The sequence below is a fragment of the Atheta coriaria genome, unplaced genomic scaffold (assembly GCF_025399875.1).
Source record: "Atheta coriaria isolate IRGN ID8LTWV9N9 unplaced genomic scaffold, Caltech_Dcor_3.1 hic_scaffold_10_pilon, whole genome shotgun sequence".
Classification (NCBI taxonomy): Eukaryota; Metazoa; Arthropoda; class Insecta; order Coleoptera; family Staphylinidae; genus Dalotia; species Dalotia coriaria.
In genome coordinates this window covers 4,200,087-4,214,432 of record NW_027045452.1, presented here as the reverse complement: position 1 = coordinate 4,214,432, position 14,346 = coordinate 4,200,087, and the positions used below count along the sequence as shown (strand labels likewise).

Below are 14,346 nucleotides of genomic sequence, written 5' to 3'. Positions count from 1 at the left end.
ATTCGCGACCCCCTCGAATGGATCCAATCTCGGATGGATGCCATAAAGCAAAATTATGGCGCGCGACTTAATATATTAGACGCAGACATGTTTTCCCCACATCTGCACACATCGCAAGCACGCGTGGTAGCAAACGCCAAATAACGCGAACGGAAATATTAGTATATCTACATGCCCACAAGCAAAACGAACGCAATGAAGGAGTTTACTCCAAAAGAAGGGGGCGGAGTCGTGCCAGCTAGTTTTCGTGTAAATATGATAATTTACTGCAGTTTGCGAGCGCCGCCAAGCTAGGAAGAAGAGATGGTGGAATGATGATGTTATTGTGTTGAATCTAGCGCAGAAAAAATAAAAGATGCACTACGCTAGATTCTAGATCGCAAATCTTGTTATGCACTTTATTTACTGCTATCGCGATTCAGACTAAAACAGGATAAAACTAACAATAAGTAAATAAATCACGAGGACAATCAACATAGTTTTACAAGATTGCAGGGCAATACAAAGTCGAAAAATTTGATTATTAGATTACATTTATATTCCTGGTATTTATGTTTATCTGCTTTTTGAAAGAAAATTGCATTTGGAATCCATTTGATCTTTGCTTTCAAAACAGAAAAGAAATAAAACTTACATTGAGATTTCAAAAAGATTAGGACTTAATGTAGTTGAGTCGTGTTCCAGAACGAGTTGAACTAAATTAGACTATTAAATAAAGCTGTATGAAGACAAAAAAATAAAAATATGGCGTGATGCACGAAAGTTCTATAACAAAATTCATAGAATTAATTATTATATTTTTAGATATATTTAGGTAATTTAGTCATTATTTGGTCATAATTTTGGTTTTTAAACCGCAATTACATTGATAATACGTTTATTGTCTTTAAAAAAAATAGGATGACTAATACAATGAATGAATCCAAACCAATCAATATCGTCTACGTTGTTGCACCAACAACGACTCATCATGTATGCTTGGCGTAAACAAAATATAAACTTAAATAAGCTCGCAGAGCTCAATATTACACGAGACGTAAAAAATCCATAAACTGGCCGACTGGCCGGACGAACTCTATTTACGCTCGTAATATTTATATTTGTTCGACCAGCAGCGGACAAAGACGAGACACACACTCATAATTAAACAGGAAATTGACTCGACTTATACGACGGCGCAATATCCACAAGAAATACCAAAAATACCTGTTTTTTGTTTTCATAATAAATATATTTCTATAAATATCGTGTTTAGCACCGATTAAAACATTTATTTTAGCTAGGTGGTTATTAATTTATTTTTGCACGTTGTAAAATTTGCACTCAATGAGGTATGAACTTGGTTATCTCAAAAAGTGCGAAACATGCCACTACCAGTCAATTTTTACCTTCTAGCTGATAACCGTACTTTGACTTGTGTTATTAGAACCTGTAAACGGTTGCGTGTCAACTTTGTGAGCTACCGGTGAACGAGTAACTAGTGTTTAAAGCAAACCAATTTTATGTTCTGCGCGTGAATTACGTGAAGCAGCGCTTTTTTTTCAGTCGGCAGCGAGTTTGGAGTGCGCAGGGTGGAAGTCCTTATCCATTACATACTCTTATCCTAATTGGTCACGGATAAAATGGCTGTTTTTTATTCATATATTTCTTTGTAGCCTATGCTATTAGGGGCTTTTATTGTAATGAGTTGTATTACTTTTTCACATGTCACAATGTACGAAATATTGACGTGCAATTTTCTTATGATGAAGATTCACGTGAATTGTTTAACTTTTTTTTCGTCAGAAGATATTTTATAAAAATTACTATTTTGCTTATCATCCAATATCGTGAATATTAAGCTCGTTGAGGGTTAATATCGTCTAATACCTGCGATCATATACCTACAGGGCAGTTTCCTTGGCTTTCCCTACGCCCTGATACCGATACTAACTGGAACGTATAGAATATAAAGTAGTGCGGCCGGCTATGCAACCGTGTGTGCATATTATAATAAACTTGTTTGTATATTTGAGGCGAAATTGGACCATTATCCCCTCGGCGCGCCGCCGCGCGCGCATTGCAATTTCCATCTCGCGAGCACCCGCCCGCTTTAATAATAATGGTTTATTATTACTTTACGAGTCGTAGATTAAAGTGAAATTATAACTTTTGCACAAACTGTTTCCCATGCAACCACACGCACACACACACACACACCAAATCAAGTTGGATAATTTAATAGAGCATGATTTTCGTCGAGTTAACTTAACTTGCTTGGCAGAAAAAATATTGTGCTCGTAAATGTGGAATTAAGTATGGTGCAAGTGCAACCTGCATGCAGCTCCTATTTTTCTTTCTCTTAACAATGAGAACGTGCTTTTTCAACTTGCAAGTCAAGTAATCACTATTAAAAGGTAATTTTCATTTTGAAAAAATTTATTCCGACGAATAAATGTAGATTAATTCTATATCTAAGAAGATTATGTTGATGGACAGTGAAATTACAACAATTCAATAGGCTACATAGTTCGACTAATGCTAGTGTTAGATTTAAACCTTTAACGTCCAGTTGTGATTGGATGAAGATCGCGTGCACTGCCTGAACGTTATCTTTCCACCCTTCCACGTTTTCTCGTTTCCACGTCGACTGCACATTCTCGAAATGGATGCAAATATCGCATGATTACACGTCTAACAAGCCGAGCCCGATAGCGCGGGCGACCAACAAACACATTTGCATCCATTTCCACACAAACATACACTAAAAGCACCAGCTCGAAGCATAATTATGTGTTTTCTTGAGGCTCGAACGCTCGACGGTTGTATATGCGCACGGGCATCGGATTAACATGCGTCGTTCTGAATTATATCAAAGGAAACGAGGTGCATATTTAAGCGATGCATGAGTAACTTGATAACCCGTGCACTGTGTATTTTTTTCCTCTTTTTTTCTTCGTTGGGCCGAGGGGCTAGCAAATAACAACCGGAAAAAAATTACTTTCAATTTATAATAATCTCGTAATATCGTGCTATCATGCAAGGAATGCGCTTGAGCTGGTTATTTTACCAGATTGTACCTGCTAGCCAGCAGGAAGCCTGTGGTTTGATATTCCAATGAAGTGGACATTATTTCATGCTTGTTGGACATTAATTCAGCATTTCATTATGACATTGAATGAATCATTATTGAGAAAAAACAACAGGATTAAGTAATTATAATTTCATTTCAGTTGCACTTGTTTGATTATTTCTTTTTTCAAAGTAGGTGAACTAAAAAAATGTGTAAATTGATTTCTCACACAATGTAATTCCCAGCATTGACCACATTTTCCATCGACAACTTGAAATTCGAACACAAACAGGATGTTGATGTTGGTGACGGCGGTGGCGGTGGTTGGCTGTAACAACTTGGCGCGTAGATTACAATTTCGGTCATTCAGGAAATTCGACTCTCACATATTCGTCGTGCCATCGTCCGAATAGTTAGTTTTGTCTATCCCTAGCAGAAATACCATTAATACATTCCTGCGAGTGCCGCCCCCGTAGTGGGAAATTCTTGATTTATACCTTATAAATCTTTACCACGTCGACAATCGTAAATTCTCGCAAAACTCGTTAAAACTTCATCGTGAGATAACAAAATCTTGTGCGCTACAGTTGTGTTTCAACGTGTTGATATTAAGTCGCTACTTAAAAAAGTTGCGCCCAACTTTTTTTCCACAGCCAAGTCAAAACAAAGTTTTTATCTCTGAGGCATTTAATTCATTTAATAGGGGTCGCTGTGGGCGCTTTTTGGGCGGCAGGTTTTCGTGGAAATGTACTGCGGACTAATCGTGTAATCCGGCCTTTAATTGCTCGTTAATTATTTTATAATCTCGCACACGTGCGACGAGTACACGAATTTAATCCAATACTAAATATTTAATACTTGAAATTTCAAATTATATCTCTACAATTGGCTGCAAGTCGTGGAATAATCGAGAATTAGTTTTGGGTCGCGTGCACGCTTTTCTCCCGTGGTGCTTTTTTCCCCATTGCGTCTTGTGTCAGCTTGATGGACGTCTGGCCGGCTCGAACCGACGGCTCGAAATAAACGCTCCAACCGACGGAGTTAAAGCTCATAAGCGGGTCGCTGCGGCGCTCATCGTCGAGACAATTTTTCGACGGTAATTACCTGCTATTACCTTTATTCGCCGTGCCCGCCGGAATAAAATACCTGGAAAAATACCCGCGTCGAGCCCGCCGAGCGTGAAAATCGAGCACGAAAGAAAATAAAAATAAAAGATTCCAAAGGAAATGAAAAATAAATTGGAGAATTAATGTTGGGACTCTTATTTCTATTTTCTACTTCTCTTTTATTTCATAATAGGAAATCTTCAAGTGAAGAAAAGAATCATTGGGAATATTTGTAAAAAAAAAGTTTTTATTTTATTTTGATGGTTGTTTTACCCTTGTGGGAGCAAAAGAAGACCTCAACTTTAATCCGTTAATAATCGACGAGGTCCTGCATAAAGACAATTCGTGCGGTTTCTGATATCTTTGTTATGGTTGTTTTGGGGTGTCGATTTCGCCTCCTCGCCCACCGTTTGAATCTCCACACGGATATTGCATTTTGCGGTTCTCTCTCATGGTCACACGCATTGATATTTATGCGTTTTTCATTTTATTGCGTTTAATCGCTCTCGCATTCGAATTTTTCGCCATGAGGACAATGAAGGGCCAGCGTTATTAAATCCCGCGCGTGGCCGGACGTGTGCGTGGTACATGTGTAATTTATCTCCAAGTGTTCGGCTGCTGCTGCTGAATTTGATTGTAATTCGTGCCCTTTTCGTTTGCAGATCATGTGAGGGAGTTTGCCTGCGGCATGATGTACTATCGGACCTTCCACTTGGACGTCAAGAGGGATTCGTTGTATGTGGGTGCAATGTAAGTACACTTTTTTCATTGCTTTGTAAGTTTTTACGTTGTGTTTGTTACGTCCCGCAGGGTGGAAAATTGATAACAAAATACGCAAAAAAGGCATTTGTTACTTCCCGCCGTGGTAATCTGCGTCGGGGTTGCGCGCCGACGAAAAAATTAACGCGTTCGCTCGCTTTGTAATCACTTTGATGATGTTGTCGTTATTAATGACGACGCGATGATCGGGCAAAACGCCTTCGCAGGATGATTGATCGTCGGCCAGTAGTCGGCCGGTTTTCGACGTATTATTACATGCTATTCTTAAGATTTTCATATACAAAGTGTCATCAAAACTGCACTTCTTAAAATAAAAATAAAATTGAAAAAAATTAAAATTTTAACGGATTAAAATTTTATATGTGGAAGATTTAATTTGAAAAAATATTTTAACTTACTGGTTTAGTGGCGGCAGTATTTTTTATTGTGGCGGAAACGCGGGCTCCGTTTCGGGCTCGATCCCATCCGATGTGTAAATAAAAGGGGTGATATCGCGCGCGCGTACGGCCGGGAATATTCACAATAAGCGCATTCGTTCATTCATGCCCCGTGAACGACCGCGACACAACGGGCCCAACGCGACCGTCGAGTGGTGGCGATGGGAAGGGAATGACGGGGGGAAACAAAGCCGAGTGCCGGTTTTCACACCTTGGCGTCGGATGAAAGGAACCACGCATTTCACACCTCTCGCACAGTCTCTCAACAAACTTTTTTTTAATCCACTCCACACAAACGAACTTTGTGGGATTCTTTGAATATATTCGAGAATAATCTCAATATTTTGGTATTTTATATGAATTTTATATTAAATTTTTAAAAAATACAGATTTTACTTTAATTAACTGTGTTATGCTTATTTTGTATATTATATACTTGAAAATAGTTAGTTTCATGTCGAGAACATATGCCCACATGCCACCCTCTGACGAGCCGCCCCTAAATACTATTCCTTTGTGCGGGGGTTGTTGGTGTACGAAAGTAGACACAGAGTAATAATCGTAATATAAAAAATAAAGTTCGTGATTGCGCGCGCGCCACGCCGGTTCGGTTACATGTGACGCATTGTCAAAACACGCCGGCCACCCTAAACGCACCCTGCATGCTGGAGGAGGGTGGTTTATATCTTTTATGTCGTTCATATCTTAAATAACTAACCGGTGCGACCCTAATAAACCGTGTTTCAAGAGCTGTTTTGTCAACGCAAAACTTTTACTTTAATTAAATCATAAAAAAGAACAAACTAGGAATGAGGGAGGATTTTTTATATTATGGGAACATACTGTAGACGCTGGATGTTAGTAGACTTGGCGTACTCTCTTGCAAATGAAATATGATATTTTAAAGCAAAGCAAATATTATTTTAGCTCATTTTTACCCCCTGCCAACTTTTTTTGGTTCCTTTACGGCGGCTTTTTCCTTTTGCGTTAGCGTGTTTGCCGGCATGCGTAGTCGTTCGGAATGACTCTCTAACAGAATGTTTTGATACCAACATTGTTTTCTCAATTAGACGAAATTACGTTCGCGCCGCACGCGAGCAGTTTGGCACGGGGGGAGGCAATTTTAAATGAATTATGATCGCGCACTTCTGGCCCTTTTAGCACATACACGAGGTTTGTAGGCACTCCTAGGACCACCCCGGCGTCATCACGTCCTAGGCATTTCTCATCAGCGCTAAAAACCTTCAACCCTTCGAGTGTGAATTCAAAAAATGCTTCATTTTTTTTTTAATTTCCTGATTTTACTTGTCGTCGTTTTTCGGCGCTTAAATTACGAGCGCCGCACGCGAATGGAGTATTTTTGGCCCAAATTTAGGTCTTTGCGTGTTTGCATAACTATAACGCGAACTATATGTTTTATGTTATGATAATTGGCTATAGTACATGCGTGGGTCGTGAATTCGTCAGTAATTCTGCTGATAATCCACTTATTTACCTGCATGTTTAGAATTGCACGCCAGGGTGAAAGTAGGTTTAACTTGCGGATAGCGATCTGTTCAGTTGTCACACGATCTTGATAATTCTTCTGAGCTAAATATTTTGAAAAGTTTACTTTAAGCAAATTTTAAGTACCCACATTTAATTACTACATCATTACAATTGTATGTTTGGAAATGGTGCAGTAAATTACTGTGGTGCGCGATTGGATGTTTAACCCTCAATGTTTCAGCGTAAGTCCAGACAGGTTAAGGTATCTCCGCATTATCACATTATCGCGAGTATTATTGGCCATTAACATTTCGACCGGAAATTTGAAAGGAAGGCCGGGTGCCGTGCGAACGATCTATACCCACCTTTACGAACCCATTCTGATGGGGAACTGGGGTGGCTATCACCTTTCTAGTTTACTTTACCCTCTGTTATCATCAGATCAGCCCGTTTCAAGTTTAGGTTTCAAATTTTGCTACAAGCGCAATAAAGCTGACTTGAAGGAATTCATCTTCAATTGGACCAACCCTAACCTAAGTTTACCGTTGTTATCCAGGGAAATGTCGTTTCTATTTCTGGTTTATGTTTCTGCTTCTATTTCTATTTTTGGTTGCTCCTGGAGCTGATCCAAGCTCCGTACCTCGATGGTCGTGCAGGAGGGGTGTTAACTCTCCCCGAACCTTTCCATTATTTATAGCGCACGTTTAGACCATCACATTGTAACGCGTTGAACGGAGGTACGGTGTTGTGTGCGGGCGTTAATTACACGGTTGCGTTGTGTTGACTCTCGGATCAATATTGTTAATATTTCAGCGGCGCTTGCATAACGCACGATCCACCCGCCAGCGCCAACGACGTAACATCTGTCAGTGTTTTGCCCGCTTTAATTTTAATCGCATCGACAGACCAACAGTCAGAAAATACCCGAATAGACTTAGACTTAGCATTCATTTATGGGGCAAATAAATCCTATTATGCCGCAACGTAGTGCATAATTAAGTTGAGCTTAATTACAAATTCGCATTTTTATAGGAGCGTTAAAATGTTAGGGAAATGAGAAGTTTTGCACGATATTCAACTTGCTGGATACGATTTTGGGCATTTTTGATACTTGTAAGTTACTTTTCTCGTGATTTTTTACGATTACGAGCCGCACTCATCGCATTAGAATTTTACAACCCGCCGATGATTTATTTTCACCTCTCGTTCGCCAGTGTAGTTAAACGCGAAAATTGCTGCATTTATTACGAACGACTTCCGAAGCTAGTAAACTGTGCGAGCAACTCCCATCGCCGGTATGTTTGTGCTCGCGTTCGAAACGAAAGGCTTTTCCAATGCGCTCCCAGTTTCGCGGCGATTATAAAAGTAAATTAACGGCTATTAAATCGGCCGTTACCATAGCAACCTAATCAAAACAAAGAACCACAGTCGACTCGGTCCGCCACACTCGCACCGCTCCACTCGACGAATATTTTGTAATTTCACAGTAATCGAACCTTAATTAAAATATAATTGGAAATAATAATAACGAGACAAAGCGACATTGTTCCCTGAATGGACAGGCACTCGAAAAAGCATTCGCACTCAACTCATTTAACATAACCTACATTGACGACAACGCCACCTATGTTAATTTTACTAAAATGTTTTACATGCTTCACTCGCACGGTGAGTGAAAATATATATTTCAGCTTTGGTGTTGGCTGTAGGTAGTTGTGTCGATATGTCGTTCACGGTTGATTTGATCCCGACGAAGATTACCTACCTGGCTCTGCGGCTTTCGTGCGCGCAAACAAAAACGCGATCGCGCGGACGAATGAACGAACACGTTCGTTTAGGTTTATGGGCGCTGCTTTTCTGGCGCGCTGCACGAAAATATCGCTTCGACTCGAACGCGCCCTGCGGTGCTGCCGGCGAACGCACACGTCTGAAGAATTTAACGCCGAATTAATATTTAATCGTGTTTGTTGTGTGTACAACGATATGCAAACAGACCAAGCGGAAATATATCCCTGAGAAAAAAATAACACGACCTAAAAGAGTGCAAAAAAACATTACTACTAGTCATTTCTAAAAATAAACTTTTGGCACATGGCTTTCAGTACCACTTTTGGATAAATTAAAGGCTCGAAAAACATTAAAAGCTTGTGACATAAAAAAATCAGCTTAATTATAGAGCACGCTCGACACAGCCGGCAAAAACGCGCTGCAATCACGTTAAACTGACCTTAAAATTGCACTAATTAGCGATCTTTATACGTGCAGAACGTCGGGGGCGGCGACGGCGCCAGCACGTCCCGTAACATTGAAATTTTAAACGCCCTCTCGGCTGAAACGTTGAGAAACGTGTTACGGTTTAATTTTTATCTTTCTACGTTTGTACCGCGTGGCAAGCATGGAGATTATTGACACATAACAGTAAAACCTCCGCTGGAATGTGAAATCGTAACAATTCATTTGCATTTTTAAGTTTGGGGTGCAATAATATGCATGCCAGCAGTATAATATAAAGTAAAATATTTCCAAATGCGCAGTTCAGCAGTTTTTGCTTGTTTTCTTTTCGGTTTTAGTTTTTTTACTGTTTCAGTCATAGTTTCCTTTGTTTGTCTTATTTTGCTCATGTTTTTTTCTTGTTTTTACTGCTTCTGAATTCCCTTCGAGTCCCGTCGCTGTCGTTCTTCGTGCTCGGCGCTTACAGGGCGAGCAGGGAGCGCAAACCAATGCAATTAGCAATGTTGTCTCGAGAGCCCTCCCACGACTGCAACGTTGCTTACCGTCGGCTCACGTGACTTACATTCCTGATATTTGAGTATGTCCAGAGGATGTTACTGGGCTGTATCCGAACTGTTATAAAACTGCCACAAACACCTACAAAAACCTAATAAAAACAATTGCAATAAAGGTTTTAGTATGTTTGCTGCGCTGCGTTGTTGTGAATGTTACGTCTGAGATGATTTAACTTGAGAAAGCTTTTGATGAGCTTTGACACCTTTGATGTCGTGCTTGCGCTTAATTTCGCTCGACTGGAATCGACTCGAGCGATTACGGAGTTAATTCGATCATGTCGCACCGATTTCAATCGCAATTTTCCTCGTCGAAGTGAATTACAACGCATTGAAACACAACCTGATATTTGTCACGCAGAAGAACCGTTAGAATGTGCAATTAAATCTGAAATTAAATAACATCATGGCATTATCAACTATTTTTAAAAACAACTTATGAACCAGTTACCAATAGACAACGCTGCTAAAAACATAATTTTGCTTGAGTTTGCTTGTGATGCACTTAGAGAGCAACTCGGCAGGAGACTTTCTGTGTTCGCTGCGTTGTTGGTTGTTGTTGCACTGCATCAGCATCAGAGTCGGGGAGGATGATCCGCGGATCACAAGGTTTGCGGGAAAGTTTTCGACGCGATGCTGCGTGTGCATGCAGTGTATCCTCCTTCTCCACATCTCCGCATCATTACAGAGCGTAGTCAAGGCTCGCCGCCAGCCGGCAGCTCAGGACAACGTAATGATGTTAATTATATTAGCCGCGGAGACTTGTAATTGGTAACCCTATACTCCGCACGTACGTTGCCTGTGGGGCGGCTGAATGTTTGCCCCAAACTCCAAAAGCCCCAAGCTGGACGTGAGCAAAAAACTGATGCAAAAGGACCCTCTTCTGAAAAATAAGTCGGTACTTTGATAGTTATCCTACGTAGGTACACCTGCAATCTGCAGATGTAACTAAGGTGAAGAGGTAGACAAGAGAAAAGAAAATTATATTTAGGAGGTTTTCCTGTACCTATGTACAGGTCGGTAGTCCTACGGGGAGACACGAGAAACACGATTGCACGTGTTCTCTGGGTTTCCACGTAGAGATCTTAATTGATGGATGGATACGCGTTGTCCCGTTTACGTGTACAAGAATCCCAGTTGGACCCTCTGGAGTACCGAAATCTCCGGTGGCATTTTTGCTTAGTTTCGCACGTGTCCCCGCCAGGTGGGAATATATCTAGACAGGATTGCCACTAGGATGCAAACTAACATGAAAATTAAATTATTAAATTAATAGCAGGTGAGAGCAAACCGGAGGCAGTTGAGCATAAAATTTACTAATTAATTCTAGAGCACTCGGATTATATTCTACATCCACTATCCACGATGATGGAAGAGGTCTATCGGTTGTCAGGCGAGCAGATAATTAGATTATGAAAATTATGTCCCCAAGGAAGACACTCAAAAATCTTGGTCGTGTTCAAATGCAATGACAATCAAATTTGGCTTGATGCATTGCAGAATCTCTTCGATGAAAGAAGGATAATTTAGTTTGGTCGAGATTACTCGCGCCGGGTTCACGCTCGTTGCACATGTCGTTGAATAAAACTTTCAGATAATGTGCGCGCGCGCGCTTCACCATCCACCATCCGCAGCCGCATTCATTAAAGCCTTTATATTGACAACCCCCACTGCACCAATACCATCACCACTGAATTAGAATACATTGAATGCGTGTGCACTCGCACAATGCGCGTCGCAAATCGTAATGTTTCGTGTGACACTGCAGAAAATCAGCGCCTTTATTCAGCGCATTTTGGCGTGTCGATAATATAATCTTATTAAACGCGCGCGCGAGGGTTGCACGCGGCGTTTCCAACTAACTACCAACACGGACCGCCGCCCTACTGGGTGCTGATGAAAATACTAGTTGGACGATTCGCACGTGGCGTGTTGAAGGATTAGGATGAGGATTTTGTTGATCAGCCAGTGGAGGTGTGCATGCGCGAGGGATGCCTGAATCAGCGATTGGAACGATAGGGTGAAACTTCTCGCTGGTTTGCTTCCTACTCTAGCTCATACTAGGGTGCGAGCAGGTCCCGCAAGCTGGTGCAGACATATCTATAAACTTGGTGTCGGATCAGTGGAACCAGTACCCCTTGAACTTAACTCCTTTGCTCGGAAGCTTCCAACCTTTACTAATAGTAATCCAATGGAAATATTAACTTATTCTTCGGATTTTCTTCTCGGTTTATACTCCCCAAGATTGCTGCTGATCCGATCAGCTTTTAATTAAGACATTCGAATTATAACATCTTTTCATTCGCAAGTTGGTCGTAATTCATACGCTGTATTAATACGTCAGCAAATTTTTCACTTTTCTTTTCTGCTCGCCTTTCATAGAGTCTGATTTTGATTCTTATCTTGATTCAATATTATAGTCGAGTGTAATATAAACACGTGCGCGTGGTGTGTTGTTGCCCACTGGCCCAGAGCGGGCAGCACCCTCTTTGCGCTGTTATTAATGTCGGTTGTTCGTGTCTGGAATGCGTATTTCATTAAATTTGTTGACGCTCGTTGCGCCCGTTGTTCATTTACTCCCCGTTCGGTGTCCGTCTTGCGTTTGCTGATTGCACGTCATCGTGGGGCAAACAAAAATCAAGCAAAATCTAAACAAAACACAACTGAATCAAAATCAAACAGGTTTTGTTTGAACAATGAATAAACTAAGAAAATATAGTTTTCCTATGTAATTGGGACGAGGTGTAAGTTTTATAATCTAAGTTTTATTACGCCCTATTAGCTTTCTGGTATATCTCTCCCTGAAAGCGAACGATCCAGCACGTTTTAATTGCGCCTGACTTGCAAACCGCCCTCCCCGAAATTCGCGTTTATAGGAAAGTCCGTTTTCCGCCATTCGTTATACTGGCAGTTACTACCATTTACCCGCAGTTATTCGCGGCGAGAGTGGCGTAATATCTTTAACTTTAACTGTGTAACCTTGAAGGGTCGGAGGGCTGCTGCAGGGCTCGTTTGGTTGCCCGCGGAAAACAAAAATGCGTCACGCTCCGTGAAGTCTATGCGCGCCGGCTCGGAGACATGCGGACATGGGAAGTCATGGGAAGTGGGACCATTAGTTATGTCCTGCGTGGAAACCATCTGAGGGTGGATTCCGCGGCATATACACTCGCCCCGGAAGCGCGCAGACGACGCATTAAAATATGTCTCAACGCTCGATTAACGCGAATAAATATGGCCCTCTTCGAAGCAAAGCTTTTTACGCTGGAATTTACTAGATGCTACTACAATCTACTAGAGAATTATTGTAGTCGCCGGTTCCAGAATATTGTCATCTGATTTTTTTCGTCTTGCAATTATTTATCATACTTTACTAGGAAACAACCAATTTATCAACTTTGCTCGAAGTTTTTTCGAAATTTCTTCCATGGTTTTGTACCAGTATAGGGTTTGCAGTTCGTTGTTTTTCGTTTATTTTGGTTGGACCAACTGGTTTCTAACCAGTAAGTAATTAATGCCAAGTTATAAACGTGATGAGCAGATAACTCTTGCGGCTCAGTGCACATGCCGGTTATTGCGCCAAATTGAACGCACCTCGGTTGAGGGCTATCTATTTCCCAGCAACTAACCCTAGACACAGACGATGGTCCAAACGTAGTGTAGTCGCAGCAACCGACGATGGCGATTATTGCATTATCATGCTGGTATCTAACTGAAATCACCTGGTCCGGAAATCATTTGATTACGCTGGCCGCCATTCCAGACGTTTATCTCAAGTCACATCGACGGGGTAATGTAAACTACCAAATATCTGGTTATCGTATGTCAACTACCGATTATCCCGTTAAAATTACATTAATATCTCCACAGCCTGAAGATAATTTTTGGAGTTTTGGTAATCAGTTTGAATATTCATCATAGGGAGTGCGAATAAACAAGGTGGAATTAAATCAAATAATTGAAAAATATTTAAATCCCTTTCTGGGCGTCTGGATCTGTGTGTTTATAATGCGCTTTTCGGACGTTCCCGGATTTGGGCCTGTCGTCGACCTGACGCCTGACGCGTGGCGAACCCTTCGTTATCTCCCGTCCTCGCAATAAACACGCTCAAGTGATTGTTAACAATTCGGATTAACGATATTAACATATTAACAACGCATAATCCTGATGCTAGGACGAGATTCCGTATTGAGCACGACATGCGTTCGCATGAGATCCGCTGGGCTGATGAAGAGATGAACTGATGAATTCATGAAGAGATGAAGAGTGGCGCTGTGAAGAAAGGGTCCTGATAGGAAACTAATGATGGACTTACGCTCAACGCGCGCGCTTGTTCAGTCCCTTTCTGGCCAGAAAACTACCGATAAGGAATGATTGATGATGGGGTACGATACAACCAAAAGTCTTAAATAGTCCGCCAGCGCAAGAAAAGTCAGCACCAGACTAGTCGAAGGAAGTTGAATTTTTTTCTCTCATCGCACAGCTTCCGAATCTAAGTAGAAGGAAAATGGGCGTTGAGAAACTCACTTTCGAAAAGTGATAGAAAGTTTCTTTTATCATTTGGGCGACGATTTTTTTGCGTCGACTTTTTCTCTCAGCTTAGAATAAACTTGGTTGCTGATGAGTTTGGATAGGCCTGACCACACTCTTTCGTTTCGCTCGGTACGAATGTCTGAAATATACATTTAACGGTTTTTAGAATG

General features: G+C 41.1%; 1 protein-coding gene across 2 annotated transcripts in view; it reads left to right on the top strand.

Annotated features, from left to right (window-relative positions):
- Nucleotides 1-14,346, top strand: part of Sema2a (Semaphorin 2a) — a 205,556-nt gene that overhangs the window by 160,071 nt on the left and 31,139 nt on the right. For both annotated transcript variants that reach the window (XM_065314776.1, XM_065314775.1), the window contains one exon: nucleotides 4,821-4,908. In XM_065314776.1, the coding sequence (XP_065170848.1) occupies nucleotides 4,821-4,908 (88 nt within the window). The remainder of the gene's footprint in view (nucleotides 1-4,820; nucleotides 4,909-14,346) is intronic.